General features: G+C 38.2%; 2 protein-coding genes across 3 annotated transcripts in view; one reads left to right on the top strand and one right to left on the bottom strand.

The window, feature by feature from the left end:
• LOC128091853 (uncharacterized) overlaps positions 1-26642 on the bottom strand; it is a 265583-nt gene that overhangs the window by 97225 nt on the left and 141716 nt on the right. The window lies entirely within an intron of this gene.
• The window catches only part of GUCA1C (guanylate cyclase activator 1C), a 48371-nt gene that overhangs the window by 12242 nt on the left and 9487 nt on the right, over positions 1-26642 (top strand). The window contains exon 1 of one of the 2 annotated variants that reach the window (XM_052705278.1): positions 569-760. The exons of the other annotated variant lie outside the window; for it this stretch is intronic. Within the exon in view, the coding sequence (XP_052561238.1) occupies positions 569-760 (192 nt within the window). Of the gene's footprint in view, positions 1-568; positions 761-26642 lie in introns of those variants that run through there. 2 annotated transcript variants of the gene reach the window in all.

The following is a 26642-nucleotide window of genomic DNA, read 5'->3' as shown; positions in this document are numbered from 1 at the left end:
ATAAAGACCTTTCAGCTCTTACAGATGCGTTATCAGATCTCACAGCAGGACTTGGTCAACACTGTTGTCCTCTAGTATACTCAGTATACGGTCCTTTGTGCTCTTATCCCAGGAAAAGGAAGAATGAGAAGAGAAACTGAGTGCAACCCATACAATCTTTAGGTTACTAGATGTTCTAGTTTCTATCAAGACTCCACAAGTTACTGTAAAGAGTTCTTTATCTACTCTCAAAATCCCTCTGTGTTGCTTACTTAATGATAGGCACGTCACGTAGCTTAAGCACTACAGTTTCCAACAGCATAATGTGTCCTCATGTCCTCCCGAGGCTCTGCAGACTGACTGTGCACAAAGACTGTGATCAGCTAATAAAACCATGGTGCTCTGAAACTGGGCGCTGGTAATCTTGCTAGGGTGCTATATTTACTTAATCTATATTGGTAGCACTCTGTAAGAGGTTTAAAGTAGCTCTCAGATTCAGAGCTGGTGTTTGAATGATTGTTGTTGGGAAGCAAGAGTGAACGTTTGGATGAATAAATACTGAAAAAGGCTACTTGGTATGTTTGACACTATGGGTGCTTCTGGGTCAGCCGATGACATTAATGCCATGGAAATTCACCACTGGTATACAAAATTTATGAAGGAGTGCCCATCTGGGCAACTTTGTTTGCATGAATTTAAGCACGTCTTGGATCTGCAAGGACTTACTCCAGAAGCTAACAGCTACGTTGAACAAGTATTTCACACCTTTGACATGAATCAGGTAAGAATTCATTTTTAATTTCACGATTTTCTTATGCTGTACCACTTGATGCATTCAGCAGTATGTCTTACAGTGCTGGTAGTGCTGGCTATTCAGAGGTAATGGAAGTCAATCTGAAGATTCAACGGAAAACTACCGACAAATAAATGCGAATGTCTGGCAGATAATTTTGAATGCTTTGTTCCAAGTACTTCAGGAAGTATTACTTTTCAGAAAGGGTGGTCAGGCACTGGAATGGATGCCCAGGGAGGTGGTGGAGTCACCGAGCCTGGGGGTGTTCAAGGAAAGGCTGGATGTTGTGTTGAGGGACATGGTTTAGTGGGAGCTGTTGGGAATAGGTGAACGGTTGGACTGGGTGATCTTTTAGGTCTTTTCCAACCTTGGTGATTCTATGATTCTATCTAAGTATATTTTGGAAATAGCATATATTCTATTATGTGCTGAATAATTTCTCACCACTGATATGTGCTGAATAATTTCTCACCATTGAAAGATGGATTTTTATCGTTTTACATGTATTTCTGTAATTTGGAGTTTATTTACATTAGTTTACTTGAAAAATATTTTTAGAGCTCTAAGTTTTAGACTGGATCACTCAGTGTTATTGCTTTAAGAATGTGCAACAGAGATGCAATGGGGTTTCTTCCATCACCAGATAAAATGTTTCTATACTCTTTTTGAGCACCTTATAATGGCTTAAACTGGTATCAGTCTATTTACCTTTCCCAAAGACACATTTGTCTAGTTTTAATCCCTCTTCCCAATTTTAACATCCCAAGTGAACCCAAGGGCTTATAGCAGCTGTTGGTTGTGCTGTCATAATTTGTTCTTCCAACTCAAAGTTCATTGGATTTCTTCTAGCCATGAGACCCATATGGAAAACTGTGCCTTGTTATTCCTTTCTGAGCCAGTGTCACTTTATTAAATACTACAAAGAAGTGGAGAGTCATCTGTAACCCCTACAGAAGTGTTTGTCCTTGACTAAAATTACATTTAGGCTGAATTGTGAATAGTAAAACAACAATCAAAGTCAGCTTCCAGCTGAAAGAAAGGATGAGCCCATTATGGTGTGAAAACTGATTACTGCATAAATAAGTAAAAGCATTATTGTATCAGAAAATTGAGCCCTGACCTTCAGTTACTTTTCAGAAAGCCAGAATGTGAAATAAACAGTTCTTCAAATCATGTTTCTGTGAAGAAGATAGCATACCAGTGCAAGACCAACTTAGAGGCATCAGGAAACTGGGCTCTTCGTATGGAAAAACTGAGTGAGAGATGGTGAGAAGAAAGCATCTTTTGGAATAGTGTTGCTCCAACAGATATGCTAATAAGAACTTGTCACCTCTGTTGACTTTGGTCCTTATCTTTGAAAATACCCATTCTACTCAGTAAATGGTGAAACCAGTACAGGCAGTAAGTAAGTTAGGTCACAAAACTTAAAGTTGCTCTTTACCACCTCATTTCATTCAGTTTCTCTGAATATTTGTAGCCCTTGAATTACTAAATATGATTGAAACTGTAACAGTTTTCTTCACTTGTTTATAATGAGAATGTAATTATAAAGGATGATTGTTGTTTTTTACATACTTCAAGTATTAAAATCCAACAAATTATAGTTATGGAGAATAACTTTCCATGTCTAGGGTGATTCCATAAGAAAAAAGTATTTTGGCCAAAGCAGCTAGCCACTCAGTATAAGGACAAACCCATTTCCAGAGGAAGGCCAGAAAAACAATCCAAGGGATGGAATACCTTCCCTTTGACAGCAGGCTGAGAGAGCTGGGCTGCTCAGCCTGGAGAAGAGAAGGCTTTAGGAGACCTAGTAGCAGTATCCATAGAGGTGTTATAAGAAAGAAGGAGACAGACTCCAATCTATGAAGGGGACAGCTTTTTAAAAATAGGGATGTCTTTTAATTGATTGGTTTTTTTTACAATCATGGATCACAGAATTTCTTTTACCATCCAAGTAGCTTAGCACCCAAGGAGTAGATCACTCAAGTTAACTGATGAATGTTAAGTTCCTTAAACTTGTCACATTATACACACATCAAAGTTTTATTGTTACCTGGTCCCATCTAGCAGTCTCTAATCCCCTGTTCTAGTCAATCTATAGCTTTTCACTCACTTGGCATACTTCAGTGAAATTTCAAAGAGTAGAAATTTCAACAAATTTGATCCTAAAGTTGTTTTAAAATTGGCAGCTGGGTAGCAGGGTCAACCCACAGTAATTGCCCCACTCATACAGAATTCTGCTTTTATTCATTGTTCAAAGCAGCAGCTGGCAGGAAAAATAATCAGGCAGTTTTCTTTTGCCTGGTGAAAATACAGAGTGGAGCTGATGCACCAGGGTGAAGAGATATAGCAGGAGTAGACAGAATCTACATAAATGTAGCTTTTTTTTGCTCTTCCCAGAAGAGCTTGTTTAATTAATGTTCCATGTTAGACAGAAAAAGATGTTTCAATATTTTATCTATTTGGAAGTCTTCCCCCCATTTTGATGAAATTAAACAACAATTTGGCCTTTAGAGCTTCATAAAATCCCCTATAAAACTGCATATGCTAAGCTCTTAACTTCATTATTTAATAATAAGCTCCAGCTAAAGATCTGATCTTCATTTCCAGTTCTGCAAGATGTTTTAACAGTCTGCCATTAGCTACTGTAATCTGAGGCATAGATTTTATTGTATGTTTTCTTAATTGAGCTGTTGCAGCAGAAAGACAAGGAAAGGTTTCACAGAAGGCAGGGTTGTCAGCACACATTTACAATAGCCGTATACCTGAGATTGTGCCATCTTTATCTTTTTGCAGTCGGGAATGTTACTAAAAATGTGACATCTACTCCCATATAAAAGGCTGTCAAATTTTTCTCCTTGAGCAATCCATTTATGTAATGTAGTAGCTTAAGGAAATGCATTAACTGAACTCCAGTGTTTTCCAACAGTATAGCTACAAAAGATTCAGATGCACGCGACATCTAGATGAGCTGCAACTTAGTCTTAGTCTTCTCTTACGTAAAGTCTTGTGAGCATCTCAATGGAAACCCTTTATATAAGGGTAAAATCCCCCTGGAGTGCATCAAGCCCAGCGCTGCCAGCTGGGCAAAGGAAAGGGTTGTCCTGCTGTGTTCTGTGCTGTACTGCCTCACTCCCAGCACTGGGTGTAGCATTGGGTGCCACAATGTGAGAAAGACAAAGAGGGCTGCAAAAGTGGAGAAGGGTCCGGAGGGCAAAGTGTATGAGGAATAGCTGAGGTCTCTGGGTGTGTTCAGAGCAGAGCAGAGGAGCTGAGGGGAGACCTGATGGCGGCTGCAGCTCCTCACAGGGAGCGGAACGGCAGTGCTGAGCTCTGCTCTGTGTGACAGCGATGGGAGGTTAGGGACACAGCCTGCACCAGAGGGCAGTGGGCATGGTCCCAAGTGCTGGAGTTCGAGGGAGATTTGGACACTGCTTTCAGACTGAGTTTGGATTTTGGTTGGTGCTGGATGGAGCCCGGAGTTGAACTGAGTAATCTTGGTGGGGCCCTTCTAGCTTGGGTAATTCTGTTTCTATGAGGAGCTTTCTATCCATATGCCAGCATTTCATGAGCTTCTCTTCTGGAATTCACACTGGATCTGTTTCGTTTGATGTGATATCTGATGTAATGAATGTTTCCTGTGAAGTCATTCTACAATCTTCAGCCAATTTATATGAAACAGTGACCTGCTGGCATACCAGCCACGTGAAGAGTAATTCATAGGGGATTTTTATGGTCTGCAATGAGCTTTCTCAGAAATGGTATCCTCATGCTGTTTTTGATTATTCTGACCATATTGATGCTTCCCTAACAGGAGTATGACTTATGTGCTATACAGTCAAAATGCATTTGTCTTCTGGATTCTGGTCTTAATGCAAAAATCCAGCTTAAGACTCCCTTCCTTGCTGAGCCAAAGGATCTTATTACAAAATGACTCAGCTCTTTGCGCCTTAGGAAAACCAAGGCTCTCTGCCCTCCTCTTCAGTGGAAAATCAGCCTACCTCATTTGGTCAGCAGAAACTGTTTACTTCTTAATAGAATAAAGAAGTATGTATTTTGTCAGTTTGTGAAAGAAATTTCTTATAAATCAAAATTCTCAAGTGTCATAGCATTTAGAAATGCCAAAAGTTATTCATTATTGTTCAGACTGTCTTGCCTACTGCGATGCAATTATACTTCAAAGTTGCAAACTGCAGGGATGGTTTGTTTGTTTCTTCTAAAATCTATATGTTACTTTTTCTTCTGCCAGAGGACCAGATTTTGTTTATTGCCATGATGGCAAAAATCACTTGCCAGATCTTTGATGTTATTTAATGCAAAAACAAATTTGCAATCTAATATCTTGCTGTATGTGTTTGGCATTTAAGAACTGAGATTCCAAGCAAATAATGGACATCAGTGTACTGCAAACTTCTCTCTGAACCCGAAATTGCTGGAGGTAGTTTTATCAACTTCCACTTTCTGATACATGCTTTAAATATTCTAGTTTATATCACTGCATTATCTGAGATTGTGTGAACAGAACATGAGTGTTAAATGGATTATGCAAATGAAGCAATTTGATTACACTTCTGTTATTTCTGCTGTTTCAGGATTTTATAGATATATAAGGGCATATTCCTAGTTCTTTTTACCTCAAGATGATGTGATAAGTATTTAACTCATTCTTGGGTTAGATAGGATCTAAGTCAAATTCAAAGCACGTACTTTAATTGGAGAGTCATGAAGAGTCTGCTTTCAATTAAAATGTTCCTCTCCTAAATTTCACTAGCACTGATTTATATACTTTCATTCTCATGTGTGAATTTCACCACTTCTCTTACTGAAATAACCTGATATCTCTTGTGAGAGATTTTCAGAACATTTGTTTCTAATGCCATTGCTATCTTCCAGTATGTTCTGTATAGTCTTTCAGTTGGATGAACACGTTCTAGCATACACTACAGTCCTAATATATATTATTAGTATTTTGCAGGATTTGTTTTTCTCCTTGTTTTCCAAAGGGCTGAAAGAGAAGCCATCCAAACAAAGCACATGGCAGCACCATTTAGCTGCTTGTGAAGCATTCAAATGTTATCACAGCCAGAGCATTTTTAGTGCAAAGTATTGAAAGCTTTGCAAGAGTACCAAGGCTGGAAACCTGAAGCAGGTTTGTACACAACACAAGCAAAAATCTCATGTCTTCAAGACAGATGCAAGTTGAGCCCTGAGAACTAACTCACTGAGGTGTCAAGGTAGCTCTGGCAAGGCAGAAGTATATGCTTATTGACAAATCCATCTGGTTCAGACGGATCACAGCGGATGATCCTATGGAGTTTCTATTTTTATCTAATCTAGGTCTGCAGGGATCTTTGAGAGGTTTATGGTAGTTTTGCAGCTCCTAGATTGTGGTTCAGTTCTAGCTGGCAGCAAGCCAGGGCACACAGGAGCATTGTGAAAGTATTCAGTGTGGTGTGGATGAAGAAGAAGAGTGGACGATGCTGTAAGTGCCAAAGAATCAGCTGATGATTTTGTAGCAACAGAAGACAGTCAGTGGTTCAAGAGCTTTATGAACGACTGACCTTCTGAATAACTTGCTCTCCATGAATTTAAGACAACACATGGTTTCTGTGATACAAACCTTTGGACAAACTGGTATCTTGAGCAAGTGTTTCACATTTTTTACATGGACCAGGTAAGAAACTTTCTTGGACTATTTTCATCATGAAATGCAGATGTTAGTATGCACAGTAGAAGACTTTGGCCTAGTGATAACAAATAAGAAGAGATAGATAACCAGGATTCTTTTTCTCATTAATTTCCAGTAGCTCTGAAACATTGCTTAAATGGAGAAAACTTGATTTGTTGGATTCTTTCTTATGTCACTGAGGTTATTTAAGAGAAGAGCTCTTATGAAATCTACCAAATAATATTTGATTCCTTGCAAGTAGGACTGGCCTAGAGTCTTGAAAGCATCAAATTCCCCAATTTCACTGTTGAAATGTTGTGTGAATATTTCTTTTTCACTCTTCTTTTAAAAAATTATTTTCCCCACTGTTTCCAAAGCAAAATCTCTTCAGGCTTACTCAGCTGCATATTTCGATCATTACAATGAATCTTTTTTTTTTTTCTTTATCCTATTACCTATTATTATCTGTTTTTATTCTCATTTGGAAAGTTTGTGGAGCAATAGTATGGAATATTTATTTCCTGGGGAAAAAAAACAAAGAAAAAAACAAATAACCAAGAAGGAATGTGCAAGTCTGATCAAGGGAGGAAGATAAACTTGAATAATTCCATAAATCAGAATTTCCAAGATAATGTTATTTCTTGTAGAAGAGACATTGAAAGAATTGAGATGTGTGGTGAAATAAAGTAGAATAAAAAATAGGATTAGACAAGAATAAAGCTGATACCAGTCTTCTAGGAGGGGAAATAAGAAAACAGTTAAATATATATATATTTAATACGTATATCAAAAGAACAAAAACAAGGTACACATTTAAAGAGAGAGAAATAACTGTTTGAAGAGTGGGAAGAATAAATAATGTCTGATCTCTTCTTAGTATATTAATTCAAACCCTTGTGAAACAGAAATGCAGGTTGCAGAGAAGAAGTATTGAAAACATAGTTAAAATCTTAGTGACAGACTCATTCTTCACCAGAAACAGAGCTGACACCAGAACAAAAAAAAAGCCAAACCATGTGGGAATAAATGTGGTAGATTCCCAAGCTGCAGTAAGAGGAAAAAGAAGAGAACAGGAATGGCATGTTAGGGTCTCACGCTACAGAGCTCACTTTTCCCCCAGGCTTAGGAGAGCACTTGGACAGGAAGAGCTCATCACTAATTTGCAACTGCTTTTTAGCAGTAGTAACAAACTACTGCATTGCTAACTGCAGCCACTAGGAGATGCAAGCTGCTCGGTGCCTGCTAGGCTTGGGTAAGGCTTAAGACAACAAGGAGAGAGCATCTCTGATCAAAGCAACGGTACCTAATTAGAGAAGACAACCTCTCCTTTTAATTAAATGTTTACTGATGTCTCTCTCTATTGGCTATATTTTCTCTCTTCTGAAATGCTTAACTCAGTGGATTTTTTCTTTTTTTTTTTTCTTTTTTTTTTTTTGCTGGTGGGGGAAGAAAATTAAGGATGCTTTAATAGATGAAGTTCTTCCAAATAGCTGTGCTGCGTAGGCAGATAAAAAGAAGCAGCAATGATTTAGAGTTGTTTAAAGAGCTATATGTAACATTACTAACCGGAAAAAATCAATTTGTCTAAGCCAAAATCCTTTATGAAAACAGCCTGTGGCATCAAAATATAATTGGGGTTGGAGTTAATTCAGATATATAACCCTTAATACAAAGATTTTTGGAACTCTTGAAAGAAGAATTTATTAACCTAAATTGAAAATGATTTTTTTTTAATAAACTAATGGCAGTTACAGGTAATTGGAAACTGATACTAAATTAAATTTAATTTTTTTCCAATATCAAGTATTTGATTGGTTTTCCTCAGATTGTCACCATATGACTATTTGAGGGATTTGTGGGATCTTTTTGTTTCTTCCATTTGGAATCAGGACAATTCACACTGCTTTTCTGTCTTCAATCAGAGCTTACCAGTCCTAATAGCAGTTCCTTGATGCCCTCGCAACAAGGCACAGCCCAAGCCCAAGTTCTTCCTTGTGTCTAATCTAACTAAACCTCCTCTGATACAACTTGCGGCCATGGGGTAATGGCCACAAGTTGTATCAGAGGAGGTTCAGGTTGGACATAAGGAAGAACTTTTTCTCCCAGAGTGGTCAGGCACTGGAATGGCTGCCCAGGGAGGTGGTGGAGTCGCCGTCCCTGGCAGTGTTCAAGAGGTGTCTGGACGACGTACTGCATGATGTGGTTTAGTGCTTGTGGTGGCAATGGTGATGAGGAGACGGTTGGACTAGATGATCTTATAGGTCATTTCCAACCTTGTGATTCTATGATTCTAAGCTCTTGCCAGTTCAGGAAAATCGTTAAATTTGCAGTAGACTCAAAAAGAAACTCTTCCTGAACCTGTATGCAGCTCTAGCTTAGAAGGATACCTCTATTGGCAACTAGAAACTTTAATGAAAATAAACAGCTTCATAAGGGGCCTCTTATTGTGTTAAGTGCAAATTGGAAGTCTACATGAAGTGCCAGAGTAGAATCATAGAATATCCTGAGATGAAAGGCACCCATGAAAATAGTTGAGTCCAACTCTTGGCCCCACACAGGACCACTCAAAATCCTGTATCCAAGTCACTTTAAAGACAACTGGCCTGAAAAATGGTGCCCTTGGGAATCCTGCTAGTGACTGGCCACCAGCCTGATGTAACCTCTTATCTTTAAAATGAAAACAGCTGCACTACAAATGGTTCTGCACTAAGTATAAGATGTTATATCATTATGCACGGTCTGCTGATTATTTATAGACCTTGGTGTGCTGTAGTGTGTAGCTAACCAAATCAGCAGAATTGTATCTCTTAAGTGCGTAATTTAATGACAAAAAAAGCCTAGGCTAGACTACATACAAAGTAAGCACAATTGCTTATCTCATCAGCTGCACATGTATCATTGTGCTATTCTTACAATCTCCATGTCAGGAATAACCGTAGATATTGTAATAGTAGTATACAAAGGGATCAAACACAAAAGGCTTCTGTAGATGTACTTTTAAATGGTCACTGCCTTCTGTTTTAAACACAATCCCAAGAAATTCATTGTATGTAGGCATATAATAGAAGGCATAGAATGAACTTCGTTAACTGACGAAGTTGTACTGCTGCTTGATTGACGTTTTCATTTAAAGAATAATCAAGTAACTACACCTATCCCTACGTACTTTGATGCATATACCATGGTTTGAAACCATAGGAAACAGTGAAAACCCTTCTTTTCCAGCTCCTGATGCCAAAGTTAGCAGGAATTTAGTGAATCCTCTCCTTCCTGAAAGAGAGATTGGAGCTTATGTCCTGCTAGAAATCTGCTTCACCAGCAAAGCTTTCTTGTTTAAGAAGGAGGTGAGAAAGGGATGAGAAGTAGCTATATGCATGTGCGGAGATGGCAGTGATGGTGGAAGGTGACAGGATGGAAAAAGGGAAATATGCTCCTAACTCAGGCGGCTAGACAGGGATGTGAGAAATTTTGCAATGTGGCTTTCCGTGGTGCTTTGTAGGTAGCTCCCCTTTACAACAGAAACAAGCAGTGACAGATGCCTTGTGACGATAAACAGCAGCTGCAGATGTCTATAGGCTCTCAGTAACAACATCATCTGATAGCAGCAAAGCACAAGGAGGAAAAGGAATGCAAGAAGAAAAAGAGAGGCAAAGTCCAGCAGCAAAGCCAAATCTTGCGGGAGAGAGAAATGGCACTTTTCAGAACAAATGGCAGGTAAGAATTGTTGAGGAAGGAAAAGCATTGGTAAGAGCCTGAATGGATTAAAAAATCAAGAAGACAAAAAAGTGAATAGGCAAAGGTGACACAACTTTAAGATAACAATGTGATTTTTATTCAAGTGCGTTTAATGCTTGGTAATTGCTACTTCAAGCACTAATGGCTGTCATTTTTTGTCTTACACTTCATATAGGTAGTATTCAGTTGAATATATCACAATCTGAAGATGTGTGACCTTGTTTCACAACACAAGGATTTAGTATCTGCTCTTTACAATTGCAATCGCCACCACTTTCGTAATACCCAAGTGAGAAAGAATGTCTTCTTTATTGTTTTTCTGCCATTTTTCTTATCAAGGTTGTTCCTGATCACCCTGTTGTGAAGAGAAGAAGAAAAAAGAGGAGCAACCACTATTTTTAACCTATGTTAAAGGAGCTACTTTTTTTTTTTTTTTAATAATTTGTAAAGAAATCAAATAGCATCATCCCTTTCAAAACTGATGAGATTTAATACAATTTTCAGAGCAGGATTCATGAATCTATTTTTATCTTGTTGTATCGTATTTGCCTACAGAGACAATTTTGCATTACCTACAGAGTGTATTTTCTGTGTGCCTTGTGTTCTTTCAGCTTTGCAGCAGTCTGTTCTGGAACCAGTAATCTTTATTATAGGACTGTCATTTTCAGTGCAAATGCATGGTCTCCCTCTTACTGGTATGTACTTCTTTCTTAAATTGTAAAACATTGTACAAGCTCCAGAAAGCTTCTTGCCATCTTCAGTGTAGATTTTAATAGATATTGAAATTTTATTTTTGTAATTTAGCATCAGTTCATTTTGAGACAGATTGCTTATTTGAAATTGCTTCACTGAGCTTCCCACATATATATACACATGGTGGTCTCTATATCCATTGTTTTAGTGCTTTTGAGATGGCTTTGCTATATTAGTTTCTTCAGCTCAATTCTTTGTTGTTATGACATTTTTCCTTTTTCTTTTTTCTTTTTTTTTCTTTGTTTATAAAAGTAGAAATGTTCCATTGCCATTGGCTTCAGGAATAGGCAATTTCTGTAGAACTTCTACTATCTCAGCACACACTTTGTGAGTTTATTAAGTGCTGTCAAGCTACGCAGCAGGCTATAAATTTGTGCCTTTTTGTGCTCCATAAAACTCACTTTTTTTTTTCTTTTTTCTTTTTTTTGTCAGGTGTAATATTAGCTATTATATACTGCTCCAGTCCCTCACTCGGGGTGAAGGATGCTGTGAGAGTGAACTATAAATCAGATCTCTCTTCAGGCATTTTTGCTGTCTTTTACAAATATTTTAGTTATTGTTATTAAATGAAAAACAGGTAATCCTGAAAACAAGTATTAAAGTAAACTTGGAATGATTTTAAAGTAACATTTCCTTACATGCTTTTTATGAGAAAGTGCAAAATCTGACAAAAGTCTGACTTCTAAGGCCCTATCTTTAAGTCAATGCAGAAGTCTTTCTCACGTGCCTCAGACATCATGGATATGCTTTCCTTAGACTTGTTTTGGTGTGGAAGGGTGAGAAATGTGGGAGGGAGTGGAGAGAGATCAACTGATGCGGGCAGCTCCCATGTTCTGTTTGCCTAAGTGGGATCTAGATTATGGAGAAGGTGATGTGAAGAGATGCCATTGACGTGAAGAAAGCTGTCATTGAATGAGAGAAGAGACGTAAGGAGAAGGACAGTGTTTAATTAATCTCATTTCATGAAGTTAGCAGCCTAAATCAGATAGCTGGTTCTGTCTTTCTGTGGTGTTTGACACAGTGATTGTCTACTGCTTTAAGTGCAGGTTATGATGACTGAGGAAGAAAAAATGAGATTTTTGTCACTGTGCATAACTAAAAGGTTTGTCTGCTTATTTCCCTTCACCTCTCTTGTCCTTGCTTCCTTTTTCTTCCTCACCACTGCTCCACCTTACACTCATCTGCAGACAGGCAGTGGATATAAGGTATGATGTAAGCTAGGATGCTTTTCCTTCTGCAGAGAAGACCTTTTTTGTGGCATGGATGGGATGGTATTATGTCCCCCTCCTTTTTTTGCCTCAGCTCAGAGACTCCAGCTCCAATATATGGTCTAAGTCCTGTATGGACTCTCCTGCTCTCCGTTATTAGTGTTCATTCAGTCTGGGGCCCTTCCCTGCATGCCCTGGCCCCACAAACTCAGCAGACACTTGCTTACCTGGATGCATCCCCACAATCCATCATTGGCATCGTGAAGAAGCTCTAGGAATCAGAGCTGGTCTCTGGTGAAAGGACTGCATTACCATCACCTAGTTTGTTGTATATGCTCTGCCTACTGAACCAACTTTGGCTGAAGTCGGGACAATGTTTGTCTTCCTGCTCAGTCTTCATAAGTTCTTGAGCACTTTTGAGGAGTGTGCAGCTTTCTTACCCATATACCTCACTATATAGTATATGATATTGAACTTCACAGTGTTCCTGTGGAGAGAGCTTTAGCAAAACCCACGAAGATCAAGTGGAATCTCTTTAAAAATAGGCCCCGTCCCATGAAATATTGATTGCTCTCTGGCCTCTTTTGGTTGGAGGGGCGTTGCTGTTTTTCAGCATCTCACAGGACTGTGCTCTTTAACTTCACCATGTGATTGCAAATGAAAAGAATGAGTGGGAGTGCCTTGTTCCTATGTCTCTAACATCCTATAGTTTTACACTACTATTTGTAGCTCTAGTAATGCCCCTGAGCTGCTCATCTCCCTATATAGAAGCTAATCAGTAGAGAAGTATTATTGATACCCAGCCCCTTCCCTGATCTTACAGAGGAAGAAATAATTCAGTTCCTGTAAAAAGCTGTACAGAAAGCTATAAAACAAAAAGCAGGACTACAGCACAGACCTACAACAAGGGACCTTTTAGTTAATCAGCAGATTGAGCTGATTCTTGTTGAAGAAATTCACGTAAAATATTCCTCTTTTGTTCAAGATCTGTCACTATGCTGATGACCAGAAAATTGTATTTTACTTGGAAATCATGCTTTGATGGAGCAACTATGGTGCAATTGCACACAGATGCAAGAGATCACTAGTATATCCATGGTAAGAAGTGCTTCAAGGAAGAGTGCAAAAGATTGTGTTTAGAAAGGCTTAATACTCCTACAGTGGAGATGTAACAGTGAGCTGCCCACTTGGTGTCTCAACTTTTTCATCCTTATTTATGGCATAAATTATAACTATTTCTTGCAGCTAGTCCAGGATTAGACTTTTATGTGTTGCTAATTGTTCTTAGCCAACCATTTTGAGAATCTCCCAATTTTTCTAATGTGTATATTTGTAGTTAGTGGGAGTTTGGATTTTCACGAACCATTATTTGAGTCTGGGCATCTAAACTTCTACTTTAACCACATTATGAAATCCCATCTTGTTTAGGACCAGGCATTAAAGGTAATCTCACATGGGTTCAAAGAGTCACCAAATACAAAGAGAAGCTTAGCTGTAAGAGGTTTACTGCGGCCCTTTAAATGCAGTTACTTGCCTGAGTTCTGGTGATGTGCAAGACTCTGAACCTGGGAGACACAATTGTCAATAGAGTAAAAGAGACATCTGCATAATAGTATGGGTGCCAATGAATCTTTACCAGGTGATGGCCCTATCCCAGAGATGCACCATTATTACAGCAAATTTATGAGAGAGTGCCCATCTGGGCAACTTAGCCTGCACGAATTCAAGAAACTCCTTGATCTGCAAGGGCTGGATCCACAGGGAGATCTATACATTAAACGAGTGTTTGATATCTTTGATCTGAACCAGGTAAATCTTCTTTTCTTTTTTAATCGTGAACTATTGCTTGTAAGTTGTAGCCTTCAGGCTTTTCTTTGTGCTCTGTTCAAAAAACTGCTTTTGTGGACAGGGTTGCTGCTGTGGTGCACCAGAGGCCAAGAGGTGGGACCGTCCTTTGTGGGCTTTGAGTAGAACTCTTGCTAGTACTTTTCCAGGAATGCTTTAAAAATGTCAAGAAGCAATTCTAAAGATGAGATGTAATTTGAGGTTCACTGGTGATTCTTCTATCCACTGCTTATCCAATGCTTGTATGTGAGTACATAAAAATATTCATAAGATCAAATACAAAGTTAATGAACTCCTTTTTCACAACAATATTAGACAAAAGGGAAAATATGATCTCTACTTAACCAGTGAAGCGCATCACAGAAAAACAAATTTGCCCAAAGTACTGTATTGAGTGTATGGCAAAGAGGAAAATGTAATTAAGATAAGGAGATAATACACAGCGTGCAAATTACAAGACTTGATAGACTGAATGAAGAGGTAAAGCAAATTCTCTTGGCTATAATTCCAATTTACTCTTCCAGCTACTGCAGTAAGTGCTTGTGATTGCAGTTTGCTCTCCCTGATGTAGCTGCCTGTTAGGGAACAGGCAATGTCAAAACTCCGTCCATCTAGTATTTGTTGTAGCACCTTTCATGAGGTGTAGGTGACCTTAGACTATGTGGTTGTGAAGGAAGAAGGTAAAAGATATCGTAAACTGCCTGACTGGCAGACAAGTGTGGGGCATTTTTTGGTCTGTCTTGAGGATTGCTTTATGCTAGTAGGTTCTCACCACAATGCTGCAGTGTATCTACCAACACATGCTCTGCAGATTTTTCAGACCTTAAGATTGATGTAGAAGTGTGAAGAGTGAAATAATGTGGGTTTCAGAGGGAGAATTTGCTCACATTTAGTTGCCAGGGTGATGGCTGGACACAAAATGGCGACACCCTGCTAATGGTCAGTTCTCTGTATGGTGTTTCAGAGTTTTGTCACCCTGCCCTGCAGACACTCATCACTCACACATGAAGCAGTAAGGCTGCCAGACAGTGAACTAACTTTTCCCATAAGAATTAGTGAGCAGATGCAAACAGGTAAATGTGTTTTAAACGTAAAGGGACAGTACATATCACATGGCAGAAGGAGGCAGGAGGAGCCATGCTGGGACTGTTAGCTGCAGGACATGCTGTCTTTTTAACTTAGCTTCTTGGATCTCTGTCCTGAAAGATCTCAACTGCTTCATCTGTGAGAGGAACTTGCCTCTTTTACTGGGAACGTTCTTGTTATTTCTTTCTGAACTTTACCTGTCACTGTCTTTATCCTCATCTTCATCCATTGAAACAAGATAAGTCATGGGGAAAGGATGGAAAAATAGGATATTGGCCGGGAATTCAGTATCTCAGAAAAATTGCTTTGCTACCCATCGAATTACTAACCTTTGCACTTTTCAGAAATATGTCCTTGTGAGACAGCAGAGTATGGCTGTACAGCCAATACAAGAGAGTATTTTCTGCTACTTTTTTTTTTTTTTCTCTGTGTTTCTGTTCTGTAATGCTAGGAGTTAGAGATGTAGGAATTATAACCTGAGCCCATGCCAACAGATTTGCTGAATTTTTATCTCTGTGCAATATAATGATTGCCTTTCTGTTACAGCCTGAATTTCTGATTTTTTTTCTAATATTATAACAGTACTCTTTTTTTCAAGACTGATAACCACTATTTTTAAGGCATAGTTTTAGACATAACAAATATCAATCAAATACTTTTCAAGTATATGTCTATGATGGTTTTTATGTGGAGAAGCTGGAAATAAAGCAGCCTCTTAGAGCAGGAGAAAGGAATGCTTTATTGATAAAGTAAAATAAGTGGATCTCCTCATTCCACATATTCACTTTTTGTCCTTTACCTTTTATACAGCTTTTTTCATCTATAGAGGATTCTGGTGGAAAAATAAGCTTTCATCTTGAAAAGTGCCTTTAATTAAGAACAGATATGTGAAAAGTGAGTGGTCAATGGAAAGCTTACTGGCAGTATTGCACTGGGGTCTCTTGAATAGCAACTACAATTCTACAAATAAGGGGTCATTAACTTTCTACAATATTATGTAGAACATTTAGACATTGCACAGTATTAAACAGATGATAATTTTTCATCTGCAAACTACCGTAGTTAATGCGTGTGAATAGTTGCATGAACAATACATATGGATTCAGAAATAATTTGATTATTTGGGCTTTTGCCCGCATTCAGTTTCACTCAGAACTACAGAAATTTCTCAAGTTTGTATTCAAAATTTGATTTCCTGTGCTTTTCACTCTTGTCTGGTTGTTATTTTCTTATATAGGGGTTGTTATCACAGTGAGCACTGGAGTATATAAAGTTTCTTGATATAAATATTTTCCTTTTTCTTTCCTTCTATATATCAGAGCTGTTTAGCTAGGCAAACTTGAACTTTCTCTCATATTTCGCCTGACATTTATAGATACATGACCTGTTTTTTTCCCTTGTCTAACTTTTTGTGGCCAGACAATATCATGGTTTGCAAGTGGAGCTTTTATGATTTAAAATAGTCATGACCTCTATTGCTGAAGCTATTATATCATCTGTGGACTACTTTAAAGAAACTCATTTTGGAAAACTTAAGTCATTTAATCAAGTCCTACGTTGTCGGGATAAAATATTTATTTCTCACTTCTATTTCAGGCTTCTGTTTTCATACAAATAGGAATCTCCTCAGAAAGCTGTGTTAAAGTGTTAGGCCTGACGTTAATCTACACTTCCAATTATAGCAGCCTAATGCTTCTTGAGATAAGTTGGGGTCATCCATGCTTGGGGTATTCCATTGTGAATATGATGGTCAAACACTCTTAAAAAGTCCATAGGCATTCTTATCTGTTTCCTATATGCTCAGTTTGAAACTTCTAGCAAGCAAAGTGTGGAATATTAGTCTCATAGGAAGCCAGTGAGATTTGTGTGGAAAAAAATAAAGTTTGCATTTTTGCATTGCATTTCACCTCCTTGCTAGCCTTAGTCCTTCAAGTTTTGGTCTGTTACAGACATCTTTCTCCTTTTTAGGATTTGCATTTAAACAAAAAGTTGCCAGTAAACAGGAAAATTGTATTGCGGTAGCACAGTAGTTGTTTTTTCACAACTCACATGTTAATACTTGTAAGCATTATTTATATCACGACATTGGCAGTATAATAAATGGTGAGTTTATCTTTTGTCACTGCTTACCAATGGAAGTCTTCCAAAATAATGTTTTCTTTAAAATGTAAGTGCAAAAAAAGTTCATTTTTAAATGGCATAGTTAATTATGCCATTTATGGGAAAAATGATCACGGTCTTCATTCTTAAGCTATTTGTAATAAAAATTGAAAAATCTACAACCAAAGACGAGTAGCAAATAAAAATAAGCTAAAGTGCTTATTTTACTCTCTGTGCATCTCAGTTCAGGCATAACTGTCATGCAGCCCTGGTTTATGTAGCCTAGTGATGAATTTTAGAGAGGAAACAGTTATGCTTATTTAAAGTACTTAAGTAGTTGGCAAATATATTGATGTATACTTGGTTTTCTGTGAGAATATATAACAGATTTCAGAGATTCCTGTATAATTCAAAATCATGTTACACCAGTGTTAAAGAAGAAAATATGCCTAGAAAAGAATTGTCTGCTATATTGACGTTTCAGTGAAAGTGTTATTTTCTCTTCACCAGAATTATGGAGTAAAATCTGTAGTCATCACTGGTACTACTTAAAACTTATTCTAAAAAGCCTTCTCACTTTAAATAAAAAAAGAACAGAGCATTGTCATCCACTTCTTATAATTTGAAAAAAGATGTGGAACTTCTAAATTTAATGATCAAATATTGCAAGAATTGATTGATTGGGTTCTTGTAACCTGTGAAGGACATTTATACTGCCATTTATTATACGAAACAATATACAGAAAATGGGATGCTGCTATGTTAGTTCTCATGCCAAAATAAGCAACAAAAATTATCTTGTTCCTCTGCAAAAAGAAATCATCAAATCATTGAATATCCTGGGTGGAAAGGGATCCATAAGGATCATGGAGTTCAGCTCCTGGCTCCGCAAAGGGCCATCCAAAATTCAAGCCCTCTGTCTGAGAGCAGATTATTAGATGTAGAACAGATAATAAGAAATGCAAAAATGTGTTACTTCAGTGGAACTTAGTTATGTGTCAAGTGATGTATGTAGCAATGAAAACTAAATATAAAACCTTTTTATTTTCCCCCAAAGAAAAGTTTCTTTTCACCCCTTCTACTTTGCACAGTGCTGACAAGTGTTGGGAGACAGATTGCTATTTCTCATTTTCTCATCCTTGCTCCTTCCTTACTGTACTTCTGTGCCTTTATTATTTTGATTTTCAGTGATTTTCAGGTAGACTTTTCACTGTCTGAATTTGTGGTCTAACTATAAATAGATGTTATCTTCTTGGGCTATGTTGGCATGAATTGGATTAGGCAAGTTTCTATTCTTGTATATCATAGCAGAAGGAAATGCAAGTAATTTGAACATGAAATTCTGTGTGAAAGAAGAGGTGCAGCTCATATTCTCAGAAAAACATACAAAGAAATATTTAATATTTTTCATATATGTTTTGGTGATTAATATAACTAAATGACTTTGGGTTATTTTGTTTCTCCACTTTTCCCAATTCCTAATCATAATAAGAAACAGAAAAATATTTTCACTGATATGAAAATGTTGTTTGTTTGTTTGTTTTTTTAACATGACCCAAATATGCAAGGGTTACATATCACTACACAACAGCTGCCTTCCATGTTCCTGTGAAAGCATAAAAAAGTCATAAAGAGTTGCTGGTGAGCAATACTTCAAACACGACCTGAAACCTACACATTAACTGTTCCCATCACCAATGAATGTGATTAGAATTACTCAGGGTATTTTTGCCAACTCTCCTTTGCTTGAAACTTTGTTTTCTAGTTGAGCTTCATTTCCTGCACTGTCTTCATCTAAATGTTCCTAGGGTAACCAAGGATTTGCCTACACTGTTGCATCCTCATCTCTGGAGACATTACCAAAGTTGATTCACATTAGATGTGATAGTTAGTTGGCAATGGATGATAACCATAGGAATATTTTCTCAGACTTTTTTTATTATTATTATTTTAATTCTTAGCCTTCAAATATTTGCACAAATTTAAGTTCAGCTGCATGCATAATTTTAGGGATCTCTTCAGGCTGAAAAAACTCTCAGGGCAAATACTTTTGTCCTAGTTTACTCTAACCAACCAGCTTAACCAAAGATGTAAGGCTGCAGCAGCAACAAATGCATTACACACTACAGCAAGTGGTCAAGAGCCATATAGGCATATAGGCTGGTACTGTTCTTGGCAAGATACACTACATTTCATGCTATTTATTTTTTCTACTTAAGATTCTTGTGTTGCACATGGATAGTGCTATCGCTTTGTTCAGAGTAATATGATTCTTGCTTTTTCTGGTTTTGAATCCTTCTTCATTCTCACAATTGCCTCTAATTAAGTTTGCACAACAGGAAATACTTCAAAAAACACTTTTTGCAACAATCATAGCTGTCACATTGTAGAGTCTGCAATAAAACCTGTGTGTCAATCAGTTATTAGCTTCTAAACAAAGGGCTAGATTAAAATAAGAACAGAGATGTATATTAGCAAGAAATAGTCTTTCTGTCAGAAGCAACACGTCTACAGCACTTACTTCAAAGTCTGCAGCTCTTCTTGAAATATTTTAGCTTTTTGGAGTTGACATGTAAGTGTAGATATCCTTTTCACATCAGTTTTGGACACAGTGCAATGAAAGCAACAAAACCAATAAGCCAGACAGTTTGCTTATGCCTTAATCTTGGAGTAATGTTGCATAAGTTTATTTCAAACATAAAGTAACTAGTCTGATTACTGTAAGTAAGTATGATATTATAGTTTGCTGTGTTCAAAGTAGTGCAGTTATATTATTTTTGTCACTGTGCTTAAGTGCCATTTAAAGATACTATACCCTTATTAAAAAAAAATTCATAGAACAGAAACAATGCTCTGTAACTATTTAGTCTGGTTCCACTAAACACTACGCATTTATAGTCTGTCTTAAAGAATGTCTTTGTTCTACTTCTTAACTACCTCTAGAATTTTTTTTTAAATCCAGTTTTATATTGATTCTGAAAAAGCTGTAGTATTCTTTCACTTTCTAAGAACTTTCAGACAATCTTTGGTACAATTTTGCAACCCTAATTTTGTTTTCTAGTGCTTTGTCACAGGACTTACTGCTGTAATAGTACTAACTTATGCTGTGATAGTGTGACATTACCAGCTCAAAGACTATTTTATCACTATTAGTAGAACTGCCCCTTGCTTAATGTCATTATTTTTGAATTCTTAAATGAAGATTTGTTGGTATGAGTTCTGGTCTAAAAGTTTTAGGTCAGAGTAATTTCCTGGCAAAGGCACTGCACCATCAACCATGGAAAAGCTGGTTCTTTAAGTGGAATCTTAAAATGAGGTCAGTGTCCAGTTCCCATTGGAGCACCTGAGATTCATGGGTTAAGTCAGCCCAGCCAGTAGGTCCTTTACAAAAGGAAATTATAAGGAAAGGTTTAGAGCTGTCTTCTCTGCAGCTACTCAGTGACCAAAGCCATGCACAAAACTGAAGCAATTACGCTTCTGTAACAATGTATGTAGGGCTTCTCTGAAATTTTCATTTAAGTATAAACAGATTAGAATGTACTCTACAGTCATTACTGAGTATATTACTCCCATTACCAGCTAACGCTGTAATTTTGTCACATTATATGAGCAGGCAATACAGATTAACTTTGTACACTTAATCATAATTATTTTTAAACACTGTTTGTTAAGTTATTATATAGATAAAGAGAACAATAATTTTAATGGGAAAGAGTTCATTAATCTCTGTGTTTTTTAAAAAAGAAATATTAAGTTTTTTTCAAAAGGACAGCCGTCATTTATTTCTATTTATTGCCTTATTATTTATGAGTAGAGAAAATGAAGACTACTCCTAGTTTACATTTTGTTCTTTTTCCCCTTTATTGTTTAAGCATTGCTTAAGCCCAAAAGTATGCGCAGTTGTGATTAACATATTCGTTGGTGAAAACAATGTCAGTGATCTGAGCTTTGGGAATAAGAATTGCAGAAAAAGTGCAACAGAAATCAGATGATCTTTTAACCAACCTGGTTACAAACCCAATTAGTGACACTAAATGTACCTTCTTCTTGCATACAACCTTTGAGACTTTAATTCCTAAAATATGATGCAGGAGCACCTGTGATTATTTGCCAAAGAGTGTATCTTTGCCACTAAAAAAAAAAGAGTATCCTTGCCCCTAGAATGCATCTATGTCCTTGGAGTTCTTTTTCTATAGGTTTGTCAAAAAAGAAAAGTTTGCTTGAACTGTCAGCAAGAAATTTGCTGAAAAATAGAAGGCTTTGTGATTATGGTTGTGTTTTTTAGTTTACTCTGTCTTACCTACAGCTTTGTTATATATCGAGGAAGTTGCTCCTAAAAGCACGAGCAAAGGTTCAACATTAGGGGTGGAGAAAGCTGAATCATCCAAGAGATGATGGCAGAGGGCTACATCATTTGAGCACAAAATTTTCTTCTGCACAGCTCTCCTAGACACTGTTTTATCATGCTGTAAGCCCCAGCCCTGTGCCTTGGTGACATCCTTGTCTCCCTCCTTGCTCAATAACCTTGAAAGAAAATAGTAAGTGATTGCAAGGGGTTGGGCAGATGGAGGGGGAAGGAGAGATTTAAAAAATATGTAATTGTTGGTCACCTTAGCATTTTGGATTTCCGCAAATTTTGCCAGCATTCCTGAAAGCCTGGTATTTTCTAAGCCACCAAGCTTAGAAAATGGTCATCTTCATCTGGACAAGGCAGAACTTTGCATAACAGTTTGGTCAATATAACCTGGCCTCTTTATGTAACAGAGAGTATGCACCTATCACAAAACTGCGTAATGATTTGCCACTCCTAATTTCCTGCTTCTTCCTTCATCCTTACCTAACAGCCTTTGCATGTCAAGAGTTTCCCCTCTGTCACTGTGACATATGTTATCTTTGTTTACTTAGGAATCTGATGATTCCAGCCATAGCCTGGCAGAGATCTGGAGTCCTCTTCAGGCCCCAAACTCCGACATCAGACTCAGGGAGTTGAAATTGAGGAAGATTAAATGGAGCAAAATGAATCCACCTTTACTTTTCTGAGAATGGAGAGATCAATACTATGAAATGGAGGAGCACACGGGATTAGCTATAAATTTCACACAATTTATTCTGAGCTGTTGTAATCTGCTCTTTGACCTGTGCCAATATATACTTAAGTTCTTCCCTCTACATTATCAGACTTAAGTAATAGTCTAAGAAGGGAGGGAGGGTAATAGCATAAGGGGTGGGGAGGGTAGGTGGCTTAACATTCTAAGCCCTGGGCTTGAAATACCTGAACAGTCTATATTTGCATTCTTGCTAATCCAGATGAAGTCTGTTGAGCTATTTTCCTGCTGTTGGGTTGAGTTCTGTGCAGTTTAGAGATTTTTCAGTGACAAAATTGAAAGAAGGCCCCAATTTGTTTTGTATGTTATTATATGAGTCCTCAGTACTCTTAAGTGAGATGATAAATTTACAATTAGTAGAGTTTTACAGGAATAGAAACCACGCTTTTCTGTATGTGTAACTATTGTGTGCTGCAAGAGATGGCTGGCTAACTCAGCAGCAATCTTAGTAGGGCTGCATCAATGCTACCAGAAATCGATGTTCAAGAGCTACACAGCCAAAATGCCAGATCTGGCTGTTCTAGCCCACCCTTGAGTAACTGCACTGTTTTGCATTGGCTGTGTATTCACAGTTTCCAAGTCAATGATTTTTAATCTGCATTCAAATAATTTGAAGCTGTGAGAGTTTTTTTTAAGGATCTGTGAAGATTAGCAACACTATTCTAGGAATCAGCATAATGGCCTTTTCAGTCTTACAGGGTTTGAGTACTAATTCTTGTTGCATAAGGCTGCCATTCTTTTACTGTCCTGCTTTTCCTTTGCAGGCTATCCTGACTGAATAAAAGTCAGCAGACTCAATTGTACGTAAGCCAACATTCTGAACAAAAAACATCTCATAAAAAGCTAATATTAAATTACTGTAGTCTCAGCAGACCCCGTAACTAATGAACCACCCCATTTTTCTACACCATTTTGCCTTTGTCTAGCTGTACGTAACTCTTAATGTGTTCGGCACAAAGGAAGATGTCACCTGTCATTTGCTACTTTCTAGCTAGGTTTTCAAAACAGTTATTCTCAAGCATGTAGAGAACACATACTAAACAAACAAACAACAAAAAAAAAACAACAGTTTTTTGATGGTAAATCCTCAGACCTTGCCACCATTCCTTTGAGTATGTGGGCTGTATCATTGTGATTAGCCTGATCTAGACTAACTTCTGCTTAAAACCAATTTAGTTGTACGTTCTTAACATGAATATTTTTCTCCAGACTTTCCCAGCTCCAGCTCACGTATCTTCTAAGCTCACCAATATTGGGGAACTGAGCTTGGACTCCTAAGGCTTTACTTGCTTGCTTTTGGTCCTCTTTCTCTGATCCTAACATCTCTGAACAGCCTTTGGTTGATCAGGAGTTGGGCAGTGCCAGAAGCTTCTGCTAGCAGAATCAAGGCACTCAGACTGTCATTTTTGCCTGCATGGAAACTTGTTCTGAAATTAGTCTGATGCCTACAGGTGTTCTAAAATGAAAGGGACAAATTCTACTGTGTATAATCACTGAAACATGGGGGGATGATTTACATAACTGGCACAGCATCATTGAGGGCTATAAGCTTTTAGATGGGATGGTGAGATTGGAGAGCTGGGGGAGTTGCCCTTTATGCTTAAGTGTGGATAGACTGTGAGGAGCTCCCTCTGAGAAACAGTCAAGTAGAAAGTATGTGGGTTAAAATTAGGGATGAGACCAATAAGGGACATCTGGTGTTTGGGCTCTACTCCAAGCCACCTGATCAAGATGAACCTGTTGATGAGGCCTTCCTGCATCAGCTACAAGAAATTTCATGCTCACAGACTCTTATTCTGTCAGAGGGATGAGGGATTTCAATCACCCATATATCCACTGGCAAGACAATGCGGCAAGCTGTAAACAATCCAGGAGACTTCAGGAGTTCGTTGATAACTTTCTAGTTCAAGTATTGGACAGCCTGACCAGACGTGAACTGTTGATGGACTTGCTCACCAATGCGGAGAAGATTGCTAAAGATAGTAAGATTGGAGGCAGCCTGGGCTGCAGCGACCATGCCCTTGTTGAGTTCATGATCTTGAGGAACGTGGGCCTGACAAAGAGCAAACTTCCAGTTGTTTAAGGAACTGTTGGATGCAATCTCTCGGGAAGTTGTTCTTATAGACAAAGGAGTGGAACAAAGCTGACTACGTTTTAAGGATGCCTTTCTGAGAGTACAGGGGCTCTAAATCACTCAGAATAAGAAAGCAGGCAGGTGAAGCAGGAAACTGGCATGGATAGGCAAGGATCTGCTGTTCAAACTGAGGGAAAAGAAGGGCCAGTACAGGCAACAGAAGCAAGGGCAAGTCACTTGGGAAGAATACTGGAATGCTGTCCGGATTTGCCAAGATAGGATTAGGAAAGCCAAAGGAGACATAGAAATAGACTTGGTGAAGGATGTTAAAAACAACAGGAAGGAGTTCTATAGGTGCATAGCTTTTGGAGAGGATCCAGATGAGGTCATGAAGATGATCCAAAGGCTGGAGCACCTCTCCTATGAAGACAGTCTAAAGGAACTGGGCCTGTTCAGCCTGGAAAAGAGAAGGCTAAGAGAAGACCTCATTGAGGCCTTCCAAAATTTAAAGGGAGCTTACAAACAGAAGGGAAATCAACTTTTTATAGGGGTAGATAGCAATAGGACAAGGAGTAATGGTTTTAAACTAAAGGTTGGGAGATTTAGATTAGATCTCATGAGGAAGTTTTTTACTGTGAGAGTGGTGAGGTTCCTGAATAGGCTGTCCAGAGAGGCTGTGGATTCCCCATCCCTGGAGTTATTTAAGGATGGGTTGGATGGGGCCGTCAGCACTCTGATATAGTACATGATCTAGCAACTGGCAGCCCTGCCTGTGGTAGGGGTGTTGGAACTTGATGATCCTTGAGGTCCCTTCCAACACAATCCATTCCACAATTCATTCTGTGATTCTATGATAATTAGTGAAATCTCCACCACACTGTTTTATAAATGCCTGCTTGACATCAGTTGATGGCTGTAATTAACTTAGAAAATCCAAAGGCTTGGTGTCCAAGGCATGTCCTTCAGGTGTGAGGTTCATCTTGGAAGCATGGGCTTGTACAGAGGGTGCAGAGTGCTATCCAGGTCTTGGAAAGTGTTTGAGAAGAGAGAGAGAACTTATCCCTGTAGGGGCTGGAGTGAATGTGCCAGAGTCCTGCTGGGGAGCTGCTAGCCCAGATTGCTTTCCTGGATAGGGCAGTGCAAGCCCAGGATGGCCATTTTGCAGGCAGGGCCTGCACTTCTCCATGGGGCCTGGGGGCAGGGAGAGCAGGGCCTTAGGATTTGTGTCATGTAATCCAAAAATACTCCTTCCAATTTAGGAGTCTGCTTTTGGGCTTGTTTTGTGAATCAAACCTTGTTACAAAGGACTTCAAAAACACTTGTCAATGAGATCTAAGTAACTTAAACACAGCATCCAAAGGAACTGCTGTGCACGATAGTCACGTGGTCTGATCTGACTTTAACCTTCTAGTTCACTTGATCAAGCTGTTAAAGACTAAAAATTTAGTTAGTTATTTTTGCTAAGCCAAGGAGTAAGTCTGGAGGTCTTACTCAGGAGCAAATAAAAGAAGTGTAGGGGGCATTTTTGGTGGCTCTCCAGCCTGTTTCTCAGTACTGCTTTTGGGAGGTTTTCTCCTATTTTGGAAAGGAGATTTTACTCCTTTACCTTTATCCTGAGAGCATATCTTGTGAGTTTAACCCAGCAGTCTTCATGTGTGCAGGTGGGGAAGTGAGTATGAATTCACCATTACTCCAGACACCTGTGGTATTGAGGGCAACACACTACCACCAAAGTACAAAGGGGTGATCAACTCACACGTACCTCCATCCTGGTGTCCTAAAATGACAAAACAGCAGGCTTCACCAATACTAACTATTTTAAATAAAAAAATATCATGAATTAGCCTTTTGGAATAGCACAATAAAAGACAGAAGGAAAGTATTTCTATCTTCCACTAATAAACAGCTCTGTTTATTCTTTTTAAACTTTTTATTATTATTTATTTTATTATTTTTATGGTAGCCCTTTTCTAGAGATTGAGTGACTTCCTAATAAGCAACAGATACATTAGCATGTCTACTGTGGACAGCATGAGGCTTTAGAGAGCCCAGAGACATGTGAGGACATAGATAATGTGTATTTGTTACAGAGCAGCAGATGGGTAAATCAGCACTGCAGTATTCTTTTAATAACATCATAATACGTTTATTGTACTATTTATTGTACTCGTAGAGCTACAGGATGATTTTCATAGGTTACTGTTATGATTTTTCCATTATTTAACGAGCTATTCTGAGGCTCCTGTATGCTACTATAAAAAGCATAATATTTCTTTTTATCTGAGAAAACTCTGGA

The sequence above is a fragment of the Tympanuchus pallidicinctus genome, unplaced genomic scaffold (assembly GCF_026119805.1).
Source record: "Tympanuchus pallidicinctus isolate F22 unplaced genomic scaffold, pur_lepc_1.0 scaffold10, whole genome shotgun sequence".
In the NCBI taxonomy this organism is placed as follows: Eukaryota; Metazoa; Chordata; class Aves; order Galliformes; family Phasianidae; genus Tympanuchus; species Tympanuchus pallidicinctus.
Note: the sequence above shows the minus strand (reverse complement) of the source record. Positions and strands in the feature narration are given on the sequence as shown.